This window comes from Dama dama, chromosome 5 (assembly GCF_033118175.1).
Source record: "Dama dama isolate Ldn47 chromosome 5, ASM3311817v1, whole genome shotgun sequence".
In the NCBI taxonomy this organism is placed as follows: Eukaryota; Metazoa; Chordata; class Mammalia; order Artiodactyla; family Cervidae; genus Dama; species Dama dama.
The window spans coordinates 91449837-91476039 of record NC_083685.1 but is presented as its reverse complement, the minus strand read 5'-3'; the positions used below and the strand labels follow the sequence as shown (position 1 = coordinate 91476039).

Genomic DNA, 26203 nt, shown 5'->3' with positions numbered 1-26203 from the left:
CCTTCTATAGGTCACGTTTGCCTCCTTGAGCTGAGGATAGAGTTGGGGGTGGGAGCCAGTTAGATCGAGTAGAGGCCAGGACACCTACACCCCACACCTCCTATATACACACACCCTCGCTATATAGAGCTGGTTTCTCTCTTGTTGCTCTAATATTTTTGGCATCAGTAAGTCAATGCCTTTAACATTTTTGTTTTCTACTTTACAGAAGGAAACTACACAGTCAGCAAGGAACTCTAATTACTTGCAGCCCCTGTGTTCATTTCTAATCCTTACCAATATCCATGTGCATAGTCATCAGTGTGAAGTGGCTACTCTGTGTTCTAATTTTTCACTTTTGTTTGTCTCTACATGTCCACATGTAGATAGTTATAGTCACTGAAAGCCCCACCAGGGTAAGAGACATTCACTGCCATTTTTACAAAATCCCAGTTCCTAGTCAATCTCCGACTGTTGAATTGAAAAGATTCGTATCAGACCTTTGCAGTTACGAACAGCGGTAGCAGTCATCCCTAGACACCTTTTCCTAGAAAGGTATAATGTGATTTGAATTAAGCCGAAACATGTTTCAACTGCAAACTGTTTCAGAGTTTGAAAAGTTCAAGCCTGGAAGGTCAAAGTTAGCTGGAAGGTCCTGGCTCCTTACTACTTTATAACCGGCATAGGTTTAAAGTCCAAAAGGGCTCAGATTTCTACCCCAAGTAGAAATCTCAGGGAGTTGAGCTGACTTCCCTGCACCCTGGCCCACAGCAGTGACATAAAGGCGTGGCAGCCCCGAGGCACATGGGGACGGACACCGGCCACATTGGCATCAGTAACCTCCGTGCTCCTCTCTCTGGCTCTTCTGGCGTGAAGGATAGGTGACCTTGCCTGCCCACTGTCACAAAATAACAAGTGGATTAGCCCCAAGAGTTGCTGGGAGTGGCAAGAAGAATGAATGGTGAGCAGCAGTGCCATTTAAGACTCAGTCAGACTTGCAGAGGCATGATGGGAACGCAGAAAGATGAGGCACAGATGGACTGGATGCAGCTAGAGGCAGCTCAGACCTGCCCAGAGGTTTCTGAGAGCTGGGCTCCTGGAAGAGTGAAGAAGTCTGCACTTAAGGAGCTAGAGATGCCTAACAAAGGGTGGCCTTTGTACCTCTTTCCTATGCTCCAAATCACACCTGTAGTTGATATATGAAATATACTTTTGAGTGTTCAGTTTAAATGATGGAGAGGACTATCCTTATCTATTTGCTGCCAGAAACTGCTTGTTACTTTTTTCCCAGCACAGCATCCAAGACAAAGTTAAGTGTTCTGTGAAGCTTTGTGGGAGCTTTGTTTTTGAGTCCCCAGTAAACTCTGGGGTGGGGTTCCAGTCCCTCAATTGAAGTCAATACTTTGTTCTTAATGGAGCTTACGAAAAACCTGGGTTATTTGCTATCTACTTTTGTTTGCCTTATTGTTGTTTTTTTTTTTTTCTTTTTTAAATTACTCAGTTGTGATTTGATACCTAGCATGAGTTGAAAAATGTTGTTGATTTTATTGACTCTTATGTAGCAAATAGGATATCTCTCGTTTAACAGATGGCTTTTAATCCTATTACCTGATATAGTTCAAGATGTATGATGAGTTACCAAAGACAAGTAAAACACCCAATTCTGTTCTCCTTTTGCTTTTCCAACAGAGCTCTCAGTCCCACTGATATAAAGTTCTGAGGAGATCCACAGATCTGAGCACCAAGAATTCAGGTCGGTCCTTGGCACATGGGCGTCAGCATCACCTCCTAGCCAGCAGGATGGAGACCACCCCGTTAAATTCCCAGAAGGAGCTGTCAGCATATAAGGATGGAGAAGATTGTCAGGAAAACGGGGTTCTACAGAAGGGTGTCCCTGCCCCTGGGGATAGGGCAGAGTCCGGCCAGATCTCCAATGGGTACTCAGCAGTTCCGAACCCTGGCGCGGGAGACGACACTCAGCACTCCATCCCGGCTGCAACCACCACCCTGGTGGCTGAGGTTCATTCCGCAGGGCGGGAGACCTGGAGCAAGAAGGTGGATTTCCTCCTTTCTGTCATTGGCTATGCTGTGGACCTGGGCAACGTCTGGCGCTTTCCCTACATTTGTTACCAGAACGGAGGGGGTCAGTATCGTGGGCTGTGGGCAGAGGCTCTGACCCAGGGGTGGTCTGTAGGTCCTCTTGGGAGGCCAGAAGATAGATCATGTCTTTCCTAATTTGTTTAACTGGTATGAGTCTGGAAACATGGTTACTTAGACTTTCAAGCTAGTCTGTGTGGGCCTGTGTGTGTGCTAAGTTGCTTTAGTTGTGTCCAACTCTTTGCAACCCTATGGACTGGAGCCAAGCAGGCCCCTCTGTGTGTGGGATTCTGCAGGCAAGAATACTGGCATGGTTGCCATGCCCTCCTCCAGGGGATCTTCCCGACCCAGGGATCGAACCCACATCTCTTGGCATCTCCTGCATTGGCAGGTGGGTTCTTTACCACTAGTGCCACCTGGGAAGCCCCCAGGCTAGTCTAAGAGAAAACAAATCTCCAGTAAACCAAAACTGTAAATCTAGGCATGTCTGCGGCTCCCTGGGTCATGAAGTTGAATGAAAGCTCCCCTGAAGCTGACCTCACCAGATTTTCAGCATCGTTAGCGCTCCATCTGTGAAGAGCCCCTCCTCTCATGCCTGCGTTACATAAGTCGTGCTCTCCGCCACGCAGACGTGAGGGAATGAGCACCAGCCCTGTGCTGAGTTCCTTCGTTCCTGCTGACTGGTTTTGTTCACAAGAGTCAAGGGTTCTTAGATCTATGAAAGAAGTTGGGAAATGGCTTCAGGGTCCCAGACCCTCCTGGACCTTTGGATCTGTGTGAGCTCAGGGCATCGTCTCAGGTCCAGAGTCTAAAGTCACAGTCTGGGCGAGATCTGTAGCTGAACCCAGCCACATTAATACCAACCCCAACCCATATATGGACATGCCTTATATCTCCTACAAGAGTGTTAGATTTTTCAGGAGAGATGATTTCTTGTTCCTCCTCCTATTCCTGATGCCTCCAGAGCAGTTTATAGATTATCAAAACTAGTAGCTGACTGTAGGCATGGATGTGGGAGCCCCAGAGAGCAGAGCAGGGTAATGGAATTAGTAGGTATGGGGCCTCTGTTTTGACAGTGGACTTGCTATCAGAATAGGAAAAGGACCAGAAATGAGAATCAGATCAGTCAATATTTGACAGGGACTCTGGTAACAGATTTAGGAGGGCAATTAAAATGAGGTTGGAGGGGTAGTTCTTTTGGGTCCTCTCATTTCCTCTGTGACCAGACACAGAGTTGCCTGGATTTGCTGCATCTTTTAAGGACCTGGGTCCATTACCTGCAATGGCCATTCCAGCACAGGGGGCTTTGGGAAGCCCAGTCCTCCTAGCCTGGGAGGAGTGGAAGTTGGAATCATCTTATCTCCAGCTTGGGAGGACTCACCTTTAGCCTGAGGATTATATAAGGGGCTGGGTCACCGTTGATATTTCCCCTACACTCAGTCCCTATGTGAAACCAGTCAAGCAAACCCTTTGGACAGATGCCACCATGAGAGCACAACGTGGTTCTTGTTCTCAGGCCAGGTTTATCCAGTGTGACTGTAAGGCGGGTGAGACCTTTCTGAGTTGTATAGATTTCAGGTTTCTAGGTTCAGAATATTTCACGGGAGGGAAAATCACAGCCAGCCCACCCTTTGGGCTGAAACTCAGGCTGCAGGTGAGCAATCCCCAGTGTGGTGTTTCCAGGTCTCGTGTCAGCCACGAGAGCTGGCAGACACCAGCATCTCCAGCGAGGCGCAGTTCTGCACTTTTTCATCCTGTAGTGACCTACCTGCCTGTTCCAGCCACACCCACCAATCTGGCTCAAGAGGGAGCATTCTGGCTCCATGGAACGATGGAAATATAACCAAACATCAATAATCAAGAGTCTGTGGAGAAGGAAATGGCAACCCACTCCAGTATTCTTGCCTGGAGAATCCCATGGATGGAGGAGCCTGGTGGGCTACAGTCCACTGGGTCGCAAAGAGTCTGATACGATTGAGCGACTTCACTTTCACTTTCAACCCTCAGCTGAGAAGACTTTCAGCTCTTGTGTTTGCTATTGATTGTTTTCTTGAGTTCTCGAAGACCTGTGGCCATATTTTTTTTTTTAAGTTGCCTGTTTTCTAATTGCATCACTTTACACACTGTTGTCTAATAATATGTGGTATTTAGAATGCCTTCTGAATTATTTTGAGCAGCCATTGCCTGTATTTTCTTAGCACCTCCTTGGTTTTCTTACGTGAACTCATCTGACAGGGAAATGCAGCTTTTTTGTTCACCCTCTCTGCATACTGGACCGTCTGAGTCAGTGTTCTAACTCATCCCTGATGGTCTCTGAGCTACTGTTCTACCAGACTCAGTAGTTAGGTGCTTCAGGAATTTTTCAGTAGAATTGGTCCTATTAGGAGACTCTTGGTGTCACCTTTGTTATCTTAAAAGCTGGTCCCTTCACTGAGGCTCTTAATTTTTTGAAAACTTGATGCTATTTCAGCTGTAAAAAATTGGCAAGGCTATATAAAAAATTGAGGGAAGCCATTTAAGAAATTGAAATGTAATCGAAACAACACTGGGTAGTTGTGACTTTCAGTTCTGTATCAGTTGAATTTTTGTGCTCTTTTCCCTGTGTACGTGGTGGTTCTATTTTTCTCCAATAAAACTTTTTATTTAAAAAAAAAAGAGTCTGGAGCCAGGATACAGATGAACAAAAAGAGCAATTCAGTGACTCGTGGACTATGACAGCTGTTGAACAGTTTGTCACAGGAGATCTGTTCCAGGGTCCCAAGCACTGGTCCATGTACTGGCTGCTTCAGAATCACTTGGGGAGCTTAAAAGAAAACTCTGTCATACCCATACCTAAAGCTTTTGCTGTAGGAGGTCAGGGTGGGTGTCCGCTTTTAAGCTTACCCGTGAGTCTGATGTGTAGGCTGGGTTTGGGAATCTCAGTTCTGAACCCTCATCTTCTAGTAGAGGAAATAGAGGCCCAGAGAAGGGTCCTTCTGACAGTTAGCTGTGGAGCTGGTCCCAGTTGCCTGTTCTGTTGACTCCTAGACCCAGCTTCCTTCCCACGTACTCTCTGCCGCCACCCAAACCTCACTTCTCTGTGGAGGTCTGTCCATGACTTCCGGCAAAGCCCTGAGACGGGAGCAGTGTGTGGGCCACTCGGGACAGGGTGGCTTCTTGGCTCTGGAGCATCAGATGGCTCTGCACGTCCAGGTCACCTGGGCTGTCCTGGACACTTGTGGGCAGGGAGTGAAACTGTCTTTCCTCTGCCTCAGGGGCGTTCCTTCTCCCCTACACTATCATGGCCATTTTTGGGGGGATCCCGCTCTTCTACATGGAACTCGCACTGGGGCAGTACCACCGAAATGGATGCATTTCCATATGGACGAAAATCTGCCCAATTTTCAAAGGTAAGAGAAAGGCTTGGGTGGTTGGGTGGGTGAGTGGGTCCACCAAGGAAGTGATGATTTCCATCACTGGGTGGGAGCCGGGGACCTCCTGGAATCAGACCTCAGGTATCCCTAGGAGATAACCTGAGCAATTAAGGTTTTGACGGCTTAATTTGTATGAGACTACTAAAGCAAAATAGAATAATTGGCAATGAAAAGTAAACTAAACAGGGCAGCCTGGATGGGAGGTGAATTTGGGGGAGAATGGATGCAGGTATCCATGTGGTTAAGTCCCTTTGCTCACTGAGTCCCTCTGCTCTCCACCCGAAACTGTCACGTTGTTTATTAGCTATATTCTGGTATAATATAAAAAGTTTAAAAAATAATAATTCCAATTTAAAAAGCAAATAGGAAAAAACCATTAATAGCACACATACACATTTTCTATAACATGTGATCTTGTAAGTACAAATTAGGAATTTACCACATGGCCACTTTGCCACCGTGTCCCAGTGTTCGGGGGATGAAATGAATGGCAGCCCCACCTTTACCATGCCCGGGCTGCCGTGCCTCACTGCCAGCTGCCCTTGAACCTGGGCCTCCCTCGCCCTCTCGCCCAGGGATAGGTTACGCCATCTGCCTCATCGCCTTCTACATCGCCTCCTACTACAACACCATCATGGCCTGGGCCCTCTACTACCTCATCTCCTCCTTCACGGAGCAGCTGCCCTGGACCAGCTGCAAGAACTCCTGGAACACTGGCAACTGCACCAACTACTTCTCCGAGGATAACATCACCTGGATGCTTCACTCAACATCCCCTGCAGAAGAATTTTACACGTAAGTGCATGTAAGTGAGGGGGTGGCCTGTTAGGGGCAGGCCACACCCCTGGGCCTTGGCTTCTCGGGAGGCCCGTGGGGGCCAGGGGCTCTTCACCTCTTGGCTGATGGTTTATTTTTTAATTGGAGGAAAACTGCTTCGCAGTGTTCTGTCGGTTTCTGTTGTACAACGCAAAGCAGCCATCATTATACGGACACCACCTCCCTCTTGAGCCTCCCTCCCCTCCCTACTGATGGATTTCGGAGAGACGCTGTCCGGGAAGGGGAGTACATGCGGGTGAGAGGGTTGGGAGAGACTACCTTGAGTATTCCACAGTCTGGTCTGTGCTGTACCCCTCTTTTCTGTTGTGCCCAGGCTGGTCCCTACCTTCACATTCCAAAATTACTCCCCTGCATCAAAACTGCTCTTCTTCCTGGGCCCTCCTCTCAGCCAGCTGTCATGGAAGCAAAACCTCCCATGACCTCAGTAGTTTGAAACTACTCAGGAGTTTCTGGTTTCATATGTTCACGTGGATCTACCCTTTGGGAGAAGATGCCTGGAATAGGGAGTTTGCTTTAGTGCTGGAATTTCAGGCATGGGGAAGGGGCCCCCTGCCCACACATACAAATCCTCGTGCACCAATAAGCCAGTCGTGTTAGTCACTGGTTGGGTCCCTGCCCAGGAGGGAGAGGCCTGATGTCTGCCTCTGGGCCGAGTGCTCCTCCCAGGGTCGGTTGGCTTGAGTGCCATGTTCTCTCCTTCAGGATGGCCAGAGCCCCTCCCAGCTCTCCCTAAAGCTTGGTGGCCACTTGGTCCTTGCAGTGCAGTTTCTGTCTTTTCTCTTGGCCGCCACCTAGGTATCACATACTGTGTGTGTACTCAGGTCGCGGCTCAGACCCTATCACAGGCCCTCCTTTCTCTCATGCAGACGGCACGTCCTGCAGATCCACCAGTCGAAGGGGCTCCAGGACCTGGGGGGCCTCAGTTGGCAACTTGTCCTGTGCATCATGTTCATCTTCACCATTATCTACTTTAGCATCTGGAAAGGTGTTAAAACATCTGGCAAGGTGAGGAGGACCCTGGCTGCAGATCCAGAGTCTGCCAAGGGCCCCTGGAGGATCTCAAACTCAGAACTCAGTAGCCTGGACAGCCACAGACAGGGGGACGTCGTTTCCTTTACACCAAACCCATTCCGTGATTCTCAATTTCTCAACCAAATCTTTTAGAAACTTCTAGAAATGGGTCAATCCCAAGAACTAGTTATATGACTTTTTTAAAATTCCTTTAATCCACTGATAGTGTCATAACTCGTGGCAATACACTGGTATACAACCAGTACATACACTGGTTCCTTTATTGTCTCCTGCTGGGCGTTTTCCCCACTTTACAGATGGGAAATGGGTTTAGAGGCGGTACCCGCAAACAGGAAATCAGATCCCTGTCTCATTCTAAAGGCTGTGATCTTTCTGCCACACCACCCTGCCTCCTACAATTACAGAAAAAACAAGGTAGATCTCCTTTCTTGAAGGTTTTTAAGAATAAGACACCAGCATTCATGTGGTGATAACCTGTGTTTCCTTCCTTACAGGTGGTTTGGGTGACAGCCACCTTCCCTTACATCATTCTTTTGATCCTGCTGGTGAGGGGGGCCACCCTCCCTGGAGCCTGGAGGGGAGTTCTCTTCTATTTGAAACCCAACTGGCAGAAACTCCTAGAGACAGGGGTAAGATAATGAGGAAAGCAGTGTGCACTTGTCTTTCTTTATACTAACTGAAGCTAGTCCTAGGACCATAGGAACAAATAAAATTTGGGTTCAGTGGTTAAGTCTGCAGTGATGCTTTAAAGCGGAAAAAAGCATGAAAAGTACAGTTGAGGCCACGGCATTGGTTTATACCTAAATGACAGGCAATCATATTGGTCTGCACTTGGTATGTGGTCATCCTACCAGGAACTCTGAGAGCCTGTTTTCTGTCTCAGCACATAGCCACGTGGAGGCACAAGGGCGCTGGCCCAGCGATGGCCTGGGTCTTGGCCCCGACCTTTGCCTCTGCTCTATTCCAGGTGTGGGTGGATGCGGCCGCCCAGATCTTCTTCTCTCTCGGCCCTGGCTTTGGGGTCCTACTGGCTTTTGCGAGCTACAACAAATTCCACAACAACTGTTACCAGTGAGTATCTGGGGCTGCCCCAAGCAAAGCGTGGAAGCAGAATGAGCATAAGTAGCCTGGAGGAAGGGGATCAAACTGATGGCCTCACACCTGGCCAGGCTCAGGCCATGTTGACTCTCTGACCCTCAGGGGTACTACAGGTGCCTGGCCAATTCACTCATGGCCAGAGCACCCACCCAGAACACAACCTCACCCAGGCCACTCAGGAGATGAGAGAGGCCCCAGACTTTTGTTTTGTGAGATTCTGTCTTTTTCAAGAAAATTAAATTCTGAAGCAGGTTTACAAAAATTGCAACATACGTTAATTGCTTAGATTTGACCTGTTAATATTTAGCAACAAAAATTGTGATGTGATAATTTATACACACACACACACACACACACACGAAAACAGTAACAATTGTGCTATTCTGACCAACACAGAATGCTATGATTTATGTGAAAATCTCATTTCAGAAATTTAACAAAACAGGTAATATTGCACCAATTATGATTTAAATATCACTTATCATCTTTAGAGTTAATTTTGTCTTAACAGTCTATCACAGATGATAATATTCAGTAATCTGACTGTGCAATTCATAAGACAATTACAGAATTTTTTTAAAGGAGTTTACATGTACCCTAAGCAATGTGACCTTGCATTGGGACATCAGCCTGAAGTTATATTATGATGAGGTCCTCTTTTAAAAGTATCAGGATGTCTTTGTGGCACTCTTACAACCTCATTTACAAATAATGTCAAAAGTCTAAATCTGAGGTCTTCTCAAGTGTGAGGCCAAGGCCCCCACTCTAGCTCAGGCCGTTTCAGAATAAGGCTTGTTTGAAGTCCAGCAGTCTGTGCTCTGCTGCTTTATAGGACCATCTCTTGAAACCACTCCTGACCTGCTGCTCTCCCCATGCCGTGCATGGTGATAACAGCAGCTTGTGCTTCGAGGTGATGCAACCTGGCTAAGAGGCTGCACCCTGCGAGGAGACAGGCTTGAAGTCCCTGTGAGCTCAGCCCGTTCATCCTTGTCAGCCTGGAGACAGATTCTCCTCAGACTCCAGACTTAGAAATGTCTCAGTCCCTTGGGTTTTCTGCTCCAGAGACGCCCTGGTGACCAGTGCGGTGAATTGCATGACGAGCTTCGTTTCAGGATTTGTCATCTTCACGGTGCTGGGGTATATGGCTGAGATGAGGAAAGAAGATGTGTCTGAGGTGGCCAAAGATGCAGGTAGGGACCTTGGATTCTGTTTGGGTTACTTGCTCCCACTGAACTGCTTTGCTGCTCTTTGGATCTTTACAAATACCTTAACTTTTGCATTATTAGTAACAGTTCCTCTTAAATTTTTCAAAGGTTTTAGAGATCTAAACCCTTTCCATGTGTTCAGGCCATAGTGGGGAATGGGACAGCTCCCTTGGGGCCTAGCACTAAGGCCTTGATACACTGTGGGCTTGAGAATATGACTTGGATGATGGCTGTTAAAACTAGTGGGTCTGGGTCCTGTGATGGGCCCAAGTCTAGTAAGCAAATGATTACCAGTCCTTAGAATTTCCTTTTGCAGAAAAAGAAATGTAGATGATGCAGTCACTGTACTCTACTGTGAGTTATTATGGAAAAAGAGAAACAGACATTAAAAGAGAGGTGATGGAATCTTGTGGACGGAGTCCCAGGGCTTCTTGCCAACATACGTCTGTCTACGTTTGGCCTGACGTGGTGCTCTGATCCTGTCAGCCTCATGCCCCAAACTAACGTGCCTGATTTGGACCATGGGAGGTTGAGGACATGCTCCTCATACTATCAAGAAAGTCAAAATAGCTGGAAGGCTTTATTCTAAGACCTCTATTATTCTAAAATCAATTTAACATTTTCTACTATTCTGGAGCTAGAGAGCTAAATGCTGTGAAAATTTTGGAGATCTTGGTGGGGGGGTGGGGAAAGCACAGATTTATTATATAGTGGAAATTCTTCTTCGTGTGCACAGATTTGCTAGTCTTAGGGTCTCATGTTTGTTTCCTTTCTCCACGTTGGTTGAGAACACACACTCCCCAAGGCAGATACTATTCCCTTTCTGCCTCCCAGGATGTCAGGATAGCCAGGTAGGGTGGTGTGGGTGTAAGGAGGCATTTGGTACATGTCCAAGCCTGCTTCACATGTAAGGTCTTCTGACAGGAGTCGTAATTGTTGGTGTGGTCATTTCCCCCCCAAGACAGGTCTGTAGGGCAGGTCTCAGTGACCACCTCCTCCTTTCTCCCTGTCTCAGGCCCCAGCCTCCTGTTCATCACATATGCAGAAGCCATAGCCAACATGCCGGCATCCACATTCTTTGCCATCGTCTTCTTCCTGATGTTAATCACCCTGGGCTTGGACAGCACGGCAAGTGAATGGAGAGGGAAATCCAGCCCTGGGGAGGTGGGAGGAGGAGAAAGGGGAGGAAGAGGAAGAGGCAGCTGTACCCATTCCTTCCCGTCCTGGCCACCCCAGGCCATGTTGTCTGCTGCCTCCTGGTGCTTCGCCAGCCCCTGTTCACTTGGGCGCTTACCACCCTGTAGTATGTCATTAATGGCAGCAGACCCCAACCTTTTTGGCACTAAGGGACCAGTTTAATGGAAGACAACTACTCACCCCTTGCTGTGGGGCCCAGTTCCTAACAGGCCAAACGCTGGTACCAGTGTGTGGGCTGGGGGTTGAGAACCCCTAATTCATGGGATAATGAGGGTAAAGTGCCAGGCAAGGTCAAGAGCTCAGCACATGTGAACTGCTGTGATTGTGCTCTGTCCCTTGACCAGACTGGCAGCACCTCAAGGCCAGGGCAAGGTCCCGCCTATGTCTCAGTCCTTTGTGGCCCAGCATTCATATCATTAATGTAGAACAAGTCTCAGCTTTGAGTTGGCATTTCTGGAAAAACCAAAGTCTCCCCAGGAGACCTCATGTGAAGAAGTCCTGTCCATGTGCTATACTTTCTTTCCTTGATGGGATCTAAATGATGGGGTAACATGGAGATAGGGCCAGTGAGGAGGGGGAACTGGTCATGATCAGCTTGACAGGCCACGTGGCAATCTTAACCCCTCCCTCTTTCCTCTGTCCTGGAAGTAGCAGATTTGTCCCCAAGTCTCCATGACGACTGTCTGTGTGCCCCACTCAGTTTGCAGGTTTGGAGGGGGTGATCACAGCCGTGCTGGATGAGTTTCCACACATCTGGGCCAAGCGCCGGGAGTGGTTTGTGCTTGGCGTGGTCATTACCTGCTTCTTTGGATCCCTGGTCACCTTGACTTTCGTGAGTACAACAACCCCCAACCAAGAGTCAGCTTTTCATTGGGCAATGGGACACTGCACAAAGCTCTTTCTTTCCAGCCCACGGGGAGCCCTGGCTTTGGGACCAAAGGGGGAGAGGTTGTCACTGCTGTTAAGAAGTTAGTCATCACAGAGGAGGAGAAAAGTTGTTTCTGGCGGCATCTGTCTGTAGAATTTGGGCATGGAGCTGGGGGTTTAGCATTTTACAGCAAGTCCAACTAGATTTCTATCTGGAGAAAAATTAAGACTTACCTTTTCAGTCTATTTCCAGTCCTTATGGCTGTTCTCATGGGAATACTGCCCAGAGTATCTGGAGGCTGGCACCTTGGGTTTGTCACTTTGTCTCCTCCAGAGAAGTTGCAATGAAGTTAGACCTTCTCCAGTGATTTCTTTTTGAAGGGGAGGGGAGCTGAAGTAAACACTATAAAACTGTACATCAGACACTACCCATAGGCATGGCAGGCTTGTATATTCCTGACTCAAGGCGGACTTTGTAAATCACCTTATCTTCAGGCCATGACCCAGATGGCTCTGGAGCTTCAGCAGGGTTTTGGGGACCTGCATAGGACCCATGGGATTTGTGAGTTAGGACAAAGGCAAAACCATGACCACTGGGCCCAGTGTGTCTGGTGTTGTAGGTTCTCCCAGACTCAGTCTTTAGGGACCAGGATTCTCCAGGGTAGAGGACACAGTAGGTGTTCAGTAAACTGAAGAAAGTAGATCAAAGGGTGCTTTTAGTTTGTTTTTAAGGCTTTGGGGGGAGAGGAAACGAGAGAGTGACCGGTGGGGCTGGAAGAGGAGTCTAATAGGATGAGATCTTGCCTACCCTGCCAAAGCGTCTAAGAGGCAGGCTCTGGGATATCTGTATTAGATCCAAGGTGAGAACTTTGCAGGATTATCCTAAGAAATTCTTTTTGTCTCTGTTGAAAAGAGGAGTCAGTGCGTCAGTGGGCCTTGAACCAAGTTGGTGGTCTCATTTCCAGGGTGGGGCCTACGTGGTGAAGCTGCTGGAGGAGTTTGCCACGGGACCTGCAGTGCTCACCGTGGCCCTGATCGAAGCAGTTGCTGTGTTTTGGTTCTACGGTAAGATGCTTCCTTCTACCACATCCTTCCTACACCAGCCTATGTAGGCACCAGAACACACAAGGGCTGGATTCGTCAGAGAAAGGCAGGCCAGTGTACAAGACGTCACCTCCTGTGTGCCTTCTTCAGAAACAGGTCATTATTTCCTCCAGACTCTGTACAACAGATTGGCTAAGCTCCCTGGAAGACGTTTTTTCCTTCTGAGTTTAAATGTTTACCCAGTGGACAGGCTGAAGTGGTTCCCTACAGCTTATCCACAGTGGTTGTTTAAGATCTGACAGACTCTAAGAGTAGGACAGACAGCTAAGAACTAGTGCACAGTGATTGCATCTGTAGAGTGTACAATCTTCTCCTGTTACACACAGTGGCCCCAATTTAAATTTCACAAGCAGGTTCTCCCTCCAGAGCCCTGAGACACGGTTTAGGAGCTTATCTTCCAGGCAAGAGGCCAGAGTGTTTCTGTTTGGATTATCTGTCTTGGTAAAACCTCCAGTTTATTCCCCTTCCCCCAACTGTAGCATGGAATCTGATAAGGGTGAAACCACCAGGAGTGCAGAGTAAGCTGACATGGGTCCCTGGGCAAGGATCCGGAGGGCACAGACAGTGGAAATGAAGAAAACCAAGTTCAGAGATCTTTAAAATAAAAAAGTGATTATTTCATTCTGAATATATTTATTTTCCCAGTTTCTATGATAGCAGAACAGCTTTAGCATGTAGATCATTACACATAACATGAAGAAGGGGGGGTCCCATGTTTTGAGTTATACGTGGGCCCGGTTTTGGGACTTTTTTGTGTGTTTGAAAGAAGTCCTCCCCACCCCCTCAGCACTTCAGAGAACCAAGTTCAAAGTCTGTGATGCTACAGACCTCTGGGCATTTTCAGGGAAGCAACCACAGAGTGCTCTTCCTTCCCCTTCTCCATCTCTCCCCAGTCGGAGTTCCCACTTCTCACTTCCCTGCCGGTTACTTTGTAGAGAAGAACCTTGATCTTGATCTGACAACATGAATGAGCAATAGTGTGGTTAGAATTTTCTCTTGAAAGTTTCTAGCATATGGTCAGAGTCAGTCTCTATCAAGTGGGTTCAACATTTTTAGACAAAGTTCAACTTCCTTTTCTACAGTAAGGATAAAATCAGATACATGGTGAAATCCTAGAAGGGTGCTGTGGGGCACCAAGACAAGGCTTTAGGTCCCCAGTGTCTACCAGTCCTCCCACTCTCTGTAGAAAGAGCTTTGCTTGCTATAACAAGTATTTTTGTGACATGTTCCCCGTCCCACTTTCAGACCAGATTGGTGTCCCTGAACCCCTCCCACGGAGAAATTCCAGAGTTGCTACTCTCTCTGAGACTCAAGGGCTAGGAGGACAGTCTGTTTCCTCTCTTAGTCAATCTCCTTCTCTTCTGGATGACTGTAGGCATCAATCAGTTCTGCAGTGATGTGAAGGAAATGCTTGGTTTCAGCCCTGGATGGTTTTGGAAGATCTGCTGGGTAGCCATCAGTCCTCTCTTTCTCCTGGTGAGTTGTCATCTCCCTTCTCCTCCTGGCCCTAGAGAAAAGATTCACCCTCAAACACACACCACCACCCTCAAAATTAACCACTCTTCTGGCTTCTGTCACATTATTTCATTGCTTCCCTGCTTCATGATAATAACATATAACGTTCATTGAGCAAGAAATGCCAGGCCAGACTTTATGCTAAACTTATATTCACTGCTGTTTTTTTTTTTTTCATGAAAATGGGTGAATTTATTATGAATATGAAATCATTATAAATTACACACACCAAACAGCAGAGTCCCCAAGATATATGAAGCAAACACAGAACTGAAGGGAGAACCAGACATTTCTATGATTATACTTGAAAGCTTCAATTCCTGGTTTCAATATTGGATCAAACTTCTACACAGGCAGTCAATGAGGAAAGGGAAGATAAAGTCAGGTTTCAGTTCAATTTTAGGTCTAAAGTTTTATACCCAGGGTGAGGGCCTTGTTTGCCTTTCCTGAGTGTCAGCCCCAAGCATCATTCCTTCCCTGCGTGGAGAACATGAAAGTGAACTAACAGACATGGCTTCTTTCCTCAGGGCACTAATCCAGTGTCTCTCCCTTTGAAAAACAAATGAAAGGATTTAAGTAGATTATCTAGAAGCACTGGTAATAATATAAATTAATAACCCATTTATGTCAAGACTTCTGCTTCTAGTAATGGCAGACTAGTGATCCAGACCAACCCTCTCACTGAAAACAGCTAAAATTTCTGGATTTAAAAATACATTGTGTTTTAAGTTTACCAAAAAGCAATAGCAAGATGACAGGGTAATAAGCAACTACGAGGCCAAGATCTAGAGGAGCACTGGCGCCCACAGCACATACCAGAGCCCCGGGCCCTGAGAGTATCTGCTGCTTGGGGCAGAGTTGGCTTTGGTTTTGGAAATCTCCAGCGTCCAGGGAATGGAAGTCAAGGAGGGCTTCTGTGGTACAGAGAGAGACGCATGTAGCATAACAGAAGCAAGAATGAGCACGCTGCCCATCTTACAGGTGAATATCGAGACATGCAGGTACACAAAGCACAAAACATAAAGGGCTGCCCTGGGAAAGTCAAAAAGAATGCAGAAGAGTTGTTCTGAAAGAAGGCACACCTATACCCATGTCCTCTGAGGAAAGGGATGGCCCAGATATCCTAATAAGCTGGACTGAAGGAACAGGCTCTGGCTCTAGAAGATCAAAAAGCTCCTTCCACCCTAAATTGAGTTACAGATAGATGAAAGAAGTGAGAGTAATCCCTGCTGATGTGTACGGAGTCACTTTACCCCAGGCTACCTCGGAGCAACTTGGGATGTTAGCAGGGCGCTTATCCATCTTTGGGCAACAGGCAACCCTTGGAGCTGAGCACTCTCATTTGACAATAAATGAATTCTATGTCTGACTCAAGATTTATGCCTAAAGAACTTTGGCGGGGGTCGTCTTTAAGAAAATGAATACAGAATTACTAGGAAACCTGTCAGGTCCTTCATGAGCTGCACAGTAAGTCCTAGTAGCCACGATAAATATTACTATTATTTTTTTGACCACACCAAGCAGCATGCGGGATCGTAGTTCCCTGAAAAAAGGATTGAACCCAGGTGCCCTGCAGTGGAAGCACAGTCTTAACCACTGGACAGCCAGGGAAGTCCCAATAAATACTGTTTTTATGCAGTATTTTTAAAAAATCAAAATTAATGCAAAAAAATTTACTGATGAGCAAATTCTAGCATTTTAAACACACACAAGATCTGACCACATACTTGGCATGTCTCACCTCACTCACCCTAATCTGGTCCTATCAAGAGTTTGTCTTTTTAAAGTATTGCACTAAAATATTATTTCTTGATTACTGAACTTTGGCACCCCCTTAAATGCTGTATCCAAGGTGGAATAATACCTCATATGCCTTACTCTAGTCCTGGCCCCAGGCTTTTGGTATTTTCACTTCTGTGGCTGTCTGGCAGACTGGGTGAACACTTGGGCTACAATCAATGAGTTTCTGTGCCCAGTAAAATCCAGGTACAGATCTGGGTTCAGACATGTGACTTATAATTTCTGTGATGTTCACTATACTCATTTCTTCTAAAGGCGCTTCAGGGCACAATTAAGAGGAGGCAAATCTGTCCTCTACTTCTGGGTTTACTTAACAGATCCCTTGCTCTGGGCTTTTTAAGGCTGCTTTAGGTAAACAATGAGTATGAGTAGCTTACTTAAAATATTCTTTTTCATTGAAGCCAAGTTATGAAAAAGAAAATATTGTATATGAGCAAAGGAGGTGGGGGTGTCTGGAGCAATACTTAGTGGCCACAGTGAGAGCTTGCAGCCTCCGTGAACTGCATGAGGTTCCACACACCAACACCAAGATGAGACGAGTTACAGCAGACATGGCTCCTGGCCAGACCCTACCTTTCCCTGTCCCAAAATCACCTTCCTTAGTAGCCGGGGCTGGCTGAGGAGAGTCTGTCTGGAGAAAGGTTTGCAAATGGCCAGGCTCGTTTTGAAAGCTTCTTCCTGGACTTAGGATAGTGCTGTGCCGAAGATGGATGTGTGCTTAACAGTTTCCCAATTTTTATTACCTGAGGACAAAGAAAAAAAGATAAAAATAGACCTTTAACCACACAAATAATTTACATTACTGTCTTCTTTATGACTATGAAATAATAAAATAAAATTAAATCAAGAGCAATAACGATTTCGGCACAGCAGTTACTAGGCAAAAACTGGCATTTACGCTCTCTCTGGAAAACAAACTGAAATAAGAAAACTCATAAACTGAGTGTTGGGAGTGCGGCGTGAAATTTTTCTTGGTTGAAATCTTCACTGAATTTTCAAGTAAAAAGTGTATTAAGCTGCTGTTTCCTTCCATTATTCCTTTCATTACACGGGCCAGTGGCAGGCAGGCATTTGTTGTCAAGATGCCTCGTGGCAGAGCCATCCTTGTTGAAACTCTAGTCCTTAGCTTGGGGTTAATATAAAGAGAGGGAAGAGAAGAAACAGGTACTCAAGAGTCTGCATCCTCTCCGGGTCTTGAGAACCTTATTATGTCTCCTGGACATAGATGCCTTCCATGTTACCAAAAACAATCAGCAGAGAAATGCAGGGGGAGATAAATAAAAACAAAGCAGAGAGAGAGAGAGAGATGAAGCCCTAGAACTGGCAGGAGCCATGGAGAGGTTGTCCAGTTTATTCCTCCTCCATCTGACAAACTGGGGCCTGAACTATGCCTGATGGATGCCAGTCTCTTCTCCTTTGTATCTCCCCTCAGTAACTCTCTGAGGCCTTGGCATCCCTACTGTAGGGGTTGAGATGGGGGTTGGGGACGAAAATCAAGATAAGCCCTTCTTTGTTTGCAGCTGAGGCACAGAAATTAGTGACTTCTTTGTGTCAGAGATCAATCTAGGATATCTCACCCTTAGGCAATTTCCTGAAATTATCTTCCCTTTAGCATTGTTGGCTTCCCCAGTGGCTCAGCAGGTAAAGAATCTGCCCGCAATGCGGGAGACCTGGCTTCAGTCCCTGGGTTGGGAAGATCCCCTGGAGAAGGGAAAGGCTACCCACTCCAGTATTCTGGCTTGGAGAATTCCATGGACTATACAGTCCATGGGGTTGCCAAGAGTCAGACACGCCTGAGCAACTTTCACTTCACTTCACTTTCTGCGGTATTAGGACTGTCTCTGTGTGGGTGTTGTGAATATTTTTTACTGTTTCTTGAAATTTCTGTTTTAGTTCATCATCTGCAGTTTTTTGATGAGCCCACCACAGCTACGACTTTTCCAGTATGATTATCCTCAGTGGAGCATCATCCTGGGTTACTGCATAGGAACCTCATCTTTCATCTGCATCCCCACATATATAACTTACCGGCTGATTGTTACTCCAGGGACACTTAAGGAGGTATGTGCTAGTTAGTGTGTGTGTAGTGCTTTTGTGTGTAGATTGGTGATTGTTTGGGAAGAAAAGGGTTCTTTTCTTGTGCTCTATTCAAAGGAGAGAAGTCCACCACAAGGATTCACCAAGAGGCTCTCAGCCTTATATAATCATATACCGACATCATTATGTAGCCTCTGATAGCTGCCACTGTCATCTTAAGGCATCTCCCATAAGCCTCAAGTAGGAAGGGGAATGAGTGAGCTGTTTGGATGCGCCACAGCGCACAGCCTGGTATATAGCATTCTAAACATATTAGAAAACTACTTTGCCTCCTGCATTCCACTGAGCACAGACATCAGATCAATGGTGTCTGCAGCAATAACACAAATTTGACTTAAGTGGATTTACTTTAAATCCACTTAAGTAGAGAGTATGGTGGAAAATGTCTGTGGTCACTTTTCTAACAGCAATGTGATAAGGGCTGTTTCAAAAATCATCACTAAATAAGGACGTTACAACAATATTATGTGTCTGTGTTAGTCGCTCAGTCGTGTCCGAGTTTTTGAGACCCAATGGACTGTAGCCCACCAGGCTCTTCTGTCCATGGAATTCTCCAGGCAAGAATACTGGAGTGGGTTGCCGTTTCCTTCTCCAGGGGATCTTCCCAACCCAGGGATCAAATCCAGGTCTCCTGAGTTGCAAGTGGATGCTTTACCATCTGAGCTACTAGGGAAGTCCAATAATATCATAGTTTTAGCTTAAGTTACTGGAGTAGGGGGAAAAAAGCTGCCATTATAGCAGGATTTGTGTCAGTAAATGAATAGTGTGCTGTAAAAATTTCAATAACAACCTTATAATTTGTATAAGATTGGATATATTTTAAAGTATCTTCATGTAGATTATCTTACTTTGTTATCAAAGTACTCTGTGAGGTAGATGGGCAGGTATCCTTAGCGAAGATACTGAATCTGGGAATGCTGCCGCTCACAGTTTCCTTATTTCAGTGACTTGTATAGGGACACAGTTTAGGGAGGCTCAGAATCCAGGGCTTCTGGTTTTTGGTCCAATGCTCTTTCACCTTTAGGTGCAACTTCTCTTTTGTGTCCTCAGGGTACTAATGGTTTGCGGATGTAGAAACTGGCTCTAGAGGTTAGAAAGACAAGTTGTCACTTTTCATCCTGTGCTGTCATAGTAGTTCAGGCCACCAGGATTCCCAGCGATGTTAGCAAAATTGAAAATGCTGGGTCGTTACTTGCTTGGTTGTATTTCATGCCACAGCGAGGTTACTGTGGCAGGAGAGCCTGAAGAAGTAGCTGCTTACAGAAGTCTGTGGCTGGGTGCTTTTGTCAGAGGTGAGCTCAAAGGTGAAAAGTGGTATTTGGGAGAAAGCTAGAGGGACTGTGCTCTCCAACCAGAGCTGGGCTAGTCTGTGGGCTCTTAGAAGCAAAACTCATATTTGAGTTTATCACACTCATCTTCCTAAAACATTTCACAAGAAACATGAAGCAAGAGAGCCTGAGGCAATTAAACAGCACCTCTTTTCTGAGAACTGAGATTGCTTCTTTTTCCAAATAGAAAAACTGAATTCTAGGTGAACAGAACTCTGCAAGGAGTTACTAATTTCCTACACGCAGAACAGCCCTATTACAACCTCATTTCTCCCAAAGCGTCATGGATTCTGGTGTTGTCTGAAATACATGCTCAGGCAAGAGTCATTGTGTTTGCTCCTTCTGGCTGTTCTTTATGGTAGTTATGATAGCCCACTGACCCCACTGACTCAAACCCAGAGGCCAAGGTCAAGGTTGGGAATTCAGGTCAATAAATTTCAGTATTCTTTGGTCACAGACTGTACTTCAAGTTTTGGTTATCTTTCTTGCAAATTCCCGTTGGCCACAAGGAAATGCTACCCAAAGGTGTACAATTAAGAGAGCTCAGATCCATTAGTAGTAGAGGTTAAGGTTGATTGCAGGGCCATGTTTGGCACAGGCCACCAGATGGGAAACAGTGGGTTAGGAAGCATCACGATACAGCCAGTCATGGAGGCCTGGGAGGGAAAAGACTATGGCAAGTCACTTACCTTCTCTGGGCCTTAGTTTCTTCATCTTTAAAATGTGCTCACTGAACTGGATTAACATTTCCAAAGTGTGTTGTAAGGAGCTGTAGTTCCATGGGATATCAGTTAAGTGTTACTGCTGGGGAAATGTTACATGGTCAAATAATTTTGCAGAATGCTGGATTAAGGCAAAGTTAAATAGGTCTCTTTACAACAGGACTTCTGAAAAGCCTTAACATGCCTATATGCATGCTTAGTTTCTAAGAGGAATAAAGCATGTTTTTGCCAAGCATCCCAAGGGACTATTAATTTTTTGTGAATACCAGACTTTATGGTCTGTAACATTCTATGTATGAGGGAGAGAGAACTCATATGACATTTTGGTATGGTTTAAAAAAAAAAAAATAAGAGAAAAGTAAATTTCTTAACTCTTCTGGGCCCTAGCCATATACAAGGCTGGAGTTTGTGGAGTAAGTCATCACCTGCTCATCTGTAATTTAGAGCCTTGTCACGAGCATCTGCAACCTGGAAGTCTCAAGGTTGGAGTCATCAGCTGGATTAGGTGACTGTCAAAGAAGTCCTTAGTGACCTGCAGAAAGACACTGGGAATGTGGTCCCTAATAAGTAAGCAATCATGAAGATGGTAACAGTGACCCACTGCTTGCATGATCACCTTGCAGAAGGCCAGGGACTGGCAAATTTTGAGAGCAATAGTAGTCTGGCAACTGGAATGCTGCCCAAATATGGGAAATAAGTGGACCTGGCCTTTGGGGAGATGAGCAGTCAGGAGGGCAGCAGAATGGGCAAGTAGAGGTTAGAGCAGAAAACCTTTTGTGCTTTTCACTGTGGGTCTTGCCTCTGCCATACACCTGACTGCTCTTCTCTCTCTGCACAGCATAGCTTCACTGAAGACTAGTTAGAGTGATGTGTCCAGTTCTCTAATAGCAAGGCCTAATTCTTCTTTATCAGTTATGGGTTACAGATTCATCTTTGGGAAAGAATGGTTTGTGAAAATTTGATTTCTATGACTAGACATGTCTGGGTTGCTGATGAGCATTGTCGTAACCCCTTTTTAAATGGATTCCCAGGGTGAGGTTTCGTTAAGGTCATCAGGAACACATGTACAATTTTGTGAATTTCATAACCTATGAGAATGGGAACTTTTTAGAACTCCATAGGCCCTTCTCCTTAAGAATTAACTCCCAGAACCAAGAAATAAAAAAGATCAAAGGGGACTACATACTTTTTCAATCTATTTTCAGATCCAATTTTGCTTTGCTCACCATGGGTTCAGACTTTTGGCCATCAAAGATTTTACTGAGCAACTGCATATTTTCTTTCCTAAACCTCTGCAGTGCTCCCCACATCTCTGAGCTGCTTCATGTCACCCTGATACTAAGTTTTACAAGGCAGGCTGTATATTTCATACCCAAATCCAAGCATATTTCAGAACTGTCCCAAAGCTTCTGTGTACCTCAGCTGTTTCTACAGTAAAAATTCTCAGTCTTTTTCCTATAATGAGTACTATGTCAAAATGAGATTGCTTTAGGGATGATGATTTGAATGGGCACATCTTTTAAAACTATGTAATAATTTATACCCTTGTATGAACTAACTACAGGTGACTTCATTGAGGCAGTAATAACATCTTGGCTGTCACAGTGACTGCTGGCACCATGCACTGTGCCTGTAATATATATGCAGGGCACAGGAGCCTCGCTGAGGTGGGGGGAACCAGAATCCAGTGCTCACTCTGCTCCCCAAACCCTCTGGGCCACATGCAGCCTCCTCTGCTCAGAGAAATGGATGTCCTTTCCCAGACCATCAAAGGCATGTTATGGGCCAGCATTGGTTCTATTGAAGGGTCATCATTTTCTCCTATTAGAAGGAGAGTGACTTTTTTACAGATGCTTTTATATAGTTCCTTTATATGGCATTTCTACCCATATTTGAGAACAAACAGGGGTTCCTTTCTTTTTAAAATTTCTTTCTTTGGCTGCACCTCATGGCATGCAGAACTTCCCTGACCAGGGATCAAACCTGCACCCCCTGCAGTGAAAGCGTAAAGTCTTCACCACTGGACCTCCAGGGAATTGAATCCCCGGGGTTCCTTTCTTAACAAAAGTCAATAAAACTATTCCAATTTACTATTAACCACCATTTAAATGCTATTTAACCTTTAATATCAATGTTGAAAAAAACTTTGTTAAATTATAAGAATATTTATAACATCTTATCTTCTTCCTAACAGCGTATTATTAAAGGTGTCACCCCAGAAACACCGACAGAGATTCCCTGTGGGGACATCCGCTTGAATGCTGTGTAAAACATCAACAAAAGGAAGATGGCTTCCCAATAACCTCTTCCTCCAGTCCTGACAAGTCACACCTCGCCTTCTCCCTCTAAGTCCAGCTAAGCCTATCAATGGAAGGGCGTTCTTCATAGAGACACAGTCCCAAAAGACTATGGTGCCCAGATTCTTTCGGCCTCCAGTCACTTCATATGAAATCTCCAGGACATGTTACCACATTAGACTCTCTGATGCAGCTAAAGTGGACTGCTTTGAATGTGTGAGGCTGTGTATGGAGGTGATGAAAACCACCATGTCATCATTAGGACTAGTTTAGGATCAAGTCTGTGAGTCTCCTGTGTCATTCCTTCTTACGATCATTAGTATCTAATATTGTTGCTTCCAAAGATTTCAACTGTTCATGACTGCATAAACCATCTAAGAAAAAAACAGGGATACTGTCTTGCTAGCCATATGTTTTCTGAGTAGCAGAGAATCTTATATCTGGAGTCTATTAGAACCCCGTAACCTGTGTGCTGCTGTGGAGTCAGGAGAGAAAGATGTAAGAAGCTAAATTGAAAAATAATGTGTATGTGTGAGCATGTGTGTCTGTGTGTACAACTGTTCCAGTGTATCCTTACCCGTTGCAAACTATATGAATTTCCTCTAGTTTTTTTTTTTTTTTTACATTAACAAATTCCACCTACTGAAATTTGTATGTATGTTATTTGAAAGGTATAATTACGACAGGCTCTGCCACCTATTCCTTTTCCAAGGACACTGCTTTAGCCCATATGCTTTCCTCTGTGGGCTGGCCTTCAGTACTTGCTGCACTTCACTGCCATCTTCCTGTCTCTCTCTACTAAACATACAGGGTAACAGTCCACAGGCTAATCTGGCCTATTTCATTAGTCACTGTGGCTTGGCTGTGAACTACTTTGAAGATGAATATTGATAAATGCATCTTCAGTGTTCAGTTGGCTATCTGGTTTAAGCTCTGTCTACTTCAAATGACTGAGTTTGACCACTAAGGTTATTTTGCTTTGTGAAGACTAGATAAATCTAATTCTCACAGGGTGTAGAGGTCTGACACCCTGACCTAAACCAAGGTCATCCTCAATCCAAAAGTAATTAAGAGAGTCTGGTAAGTGAACCTCCTCCCAACTCCTTGACTTTTCCTGGGTGGCTATCAGGACAGTGGGCCCTCCAGATAATTTTCCAGATTGAGTCTAAGTAAGGCTGATTGGAAAAGGGACACTTAGGTTAATGACATTCATGCCACATAAAACCCTTAATACAGATCTAGTAAATGTGACTTCAGTGGCTTGGGACACTCAGATGCATAGGTAGAGAAGCAAATTTTACCTTGTAGTGACATTTCCTTAACCAAAACCTTAAAGGCAGTAAAGCCTAGTCAATGATAAAAGGACTCAATCTTCTGGCCCCATATCACATCACTCCTCTATATGAATCTAATTCAATCCTAACAACCTTACAGAAAGATCCCTATAGTAGAGGCCTAATTTTAACCAATTATAGATCTTTCTCCCTTGGCTTCCTTTCCCCAACAATATTCCCCAGCCATCTTCCTGTATTCCACTACATTCTTCTATTTCTCGTGCCCTGCTTTCCCCAGTGGGGTATTTTCTCCATAGATGTCAGCTGCTGAGAAATTTCCCAAATTATCAGAGGGAAAGAGAAAGGGGATTTAAAATGACTCTTAGTGACCTACCTTATCTTTGCTTTTTCATTCCTTCTTGCTACCTTATGTCCATTCTCTCTGCTTTCTAGAGTGCTGAAAGGAGAGAGGTAATGTAAGTGGCAGTGTATTTGGTGGCAAATAGCTTTGCAAATTTTAAGAACTTGCTTTATATGGATTCTCCCCCTTTCACACACGCTTATGCATTTTCCAAAGATACCATTTTTTAAACAGCACTTTTTCAAACAAAGAGTTTTGTCAAGCCAGGTGTTATACAGGTGTTTTGAAAATTTTCAAATGTCACTAGACTTTAAAAAAATCCAAAATCTCTCTTCAATATAGTCTGCATTTACTTGATTCCTACTTATTAATACTACTCTGAATATTTTTTAAGGAAAACTTAGTTGGTAGACCAACTTTAAAATAATCTTTTAAAGACCTTTTCCATCTAATGTAGCATTTACATAAAAGTAAAAAATAAAAATGGAATGAATTGTAAAGTGCTGAAGTTAATTTCTTTTCTGTAATTAGTAAGAAATAACCAAGGAAAAGACAAGACACAACAGAAGAATGGAGGCCAACTCAGTTGACTGATTGTTCCTGTATGTTGATATGTAATGGAGTCCAAACAATTATCTCCATTCCAAAAAACTTGAAACCCATTTAAAACTTATTCCATTTGTTGTGTGGAATGAATGACTTGTAACCTAAATTCACTGCCCTGGCTGCCCCATCTGGAGATGGAAGCAAAGACCCCTACAAACCCACCCAGTCAATCAATGTATTAGCTCCAAAATCATGACAGATCAAATAATGAATCTCAAAGTAAGGCAAAGTGATTATGTGAGATTAGTCACTCTTTCACCATCCCCTCTTTTTATGCAGCTTGTTAATTTGGTGCCACCAATGCCAAACTTTTAAGTACAAAGTTCCATTTAACTCATCCACCCCAAATCTCCTGAAAAGGGAGATTATTCTCCTAGAATTAGAACCATGTTCTCTCTGAAAAGTAAGAAAGACTGACCTGGCATGTTCTATCTGTTGTACAGTTGATTTGGAGGTCACCGTCAAAGCAAAGCTTAAAACCACGGAATGCAGCGGCTTAACTGTGCTGTTCTTACATATCTTAAGACAATCCTTAGCTATCCAACGGTACAATCCATGCCCGGTTCCTTTTGTAGTACGTCTTTTGGCTCATAAATCAACACCTGGTGCTTAAGATATCATTAAAACAAGGCAGTGTTCAGAAGGCATTTTCTCCTTTTTTTATTTGGTCAGAGACAGTTGGGAAGAGCAGTAGATCCCTCAGAGAGACTATTACAACCTGTCATCACCATAAAGCAATGAAAACAATAGTCCTACGCAAAGTAGGAAGTTGTATACTTTAGTCATCATGGAGCTCACCCGTTACTTAAAAACACAAGGAGAGTTACACAAAAGGCTCTAAATTAGGAAGGTGAATTTAGAAAGGGCTTGCAAAGTATGCTGGAGACTGAAATTTATAAATCCAAATATTGGAAAAAAATCCCAAAATAAAACATTAAGACAAGGAATATCCCTATACTGTAGAACGCTTTCCTGGTGAAACATTCTGAATTTTTTTCTTCAGTATCACAGATAAATCAATGATATTTACTAAAATGTGTCTTATTTAGTTCCACGGAACGACTATTTCAAAAGCTCTAAATCTTTGTTATTTTTATAGTATCACCTTTCCCCTTCATTGCTTAACTGTCTCTAAATTTCAATAATGGAACAATGTTTTAAAGTTCAGGTAACTACATTAGAGGGCAGAAACAAACCTAGTTACTTTCTCTATTCTTCCTGGAATCTAGAAATTTCTAAAGAAATATTCCCTCTCCTAGAATGACATAATACTCCTCTCAATTTTTTAATAGGCATTTACTACAATGGAAAAGATGGAATCTTAAGTATGCCTTTGCTTATGTAACATATAGTTGGAATCCATTCAGTACTGCT

General features: G+C 44.7%; 1 protein-coding gene and 1 long non-coding RNA gene across 4 annotated transcripts; one reads left to right on the top strand and one right to left on the bottom strand.

Annotated features, from left to right (window-relative positions):
• The first annotated feature begins 829 nt into the window (after positions 1 to 829).
• On the top strand, positions 830 to 24261 carry SLC6A4 (solute carrier family 6 member 4). The gene is made up of 14 exons (XM_061142992.1): positions 830 to 940; positions 1669 to 2122; positions 5331 to 5465; positions 6065 to 6284; positions 7193 to 7331; positions 7853 to 7987; positions 8326 to 8429; positions 9519 to 9646; positions 10677 to 10789; positions 11559 to 11690; positions 12691 to 12790; positions 14205 to 14305; positions 18038 to 18205; positions 22486 to 24261. Exons 2-14 carry the CDS (start codon positions 1780 to 1782, stop codon positions 22558 to 22560), a joined length of 1893 nt encoding a protein of 630 aa, XP_060998975.1. The 5' UTR covers positions 830 to 940; positions 1669 to 1779; the 3' UTR covers positions 22561 to 24261.
• On the bottom strand, positions 13440 to 24395 carry LOC133057004 (uncharacterized). Of its 3 annotated transcripts, none has more exons than XR_009692951.1 (4): positions 24257 to 24395; positions 20717 to 20836; positions 20259 to 20373; positions 13440 to 16887 (listed from the first exon to the last, which is right to left on the bottom strand). It is a non-coding gene; the product is annotated as an uncharacterized LOC133057004 (long non-coding RNA). The 3 variants fall into 3 exon arrangements; XR_009692953.1 differs by having other exon boundaries at positions 20717 to 20823; positions 24257 to 24337; XR_009692952.1 differs by lacking the exon at positions 24257 to 24395 and having other exon boundaries at positions 20259 to 20370; positions 20717 to 22474.
• Between the last annotated feature and the right edge of the window lie 1808 nt (positions 24396 to 26203).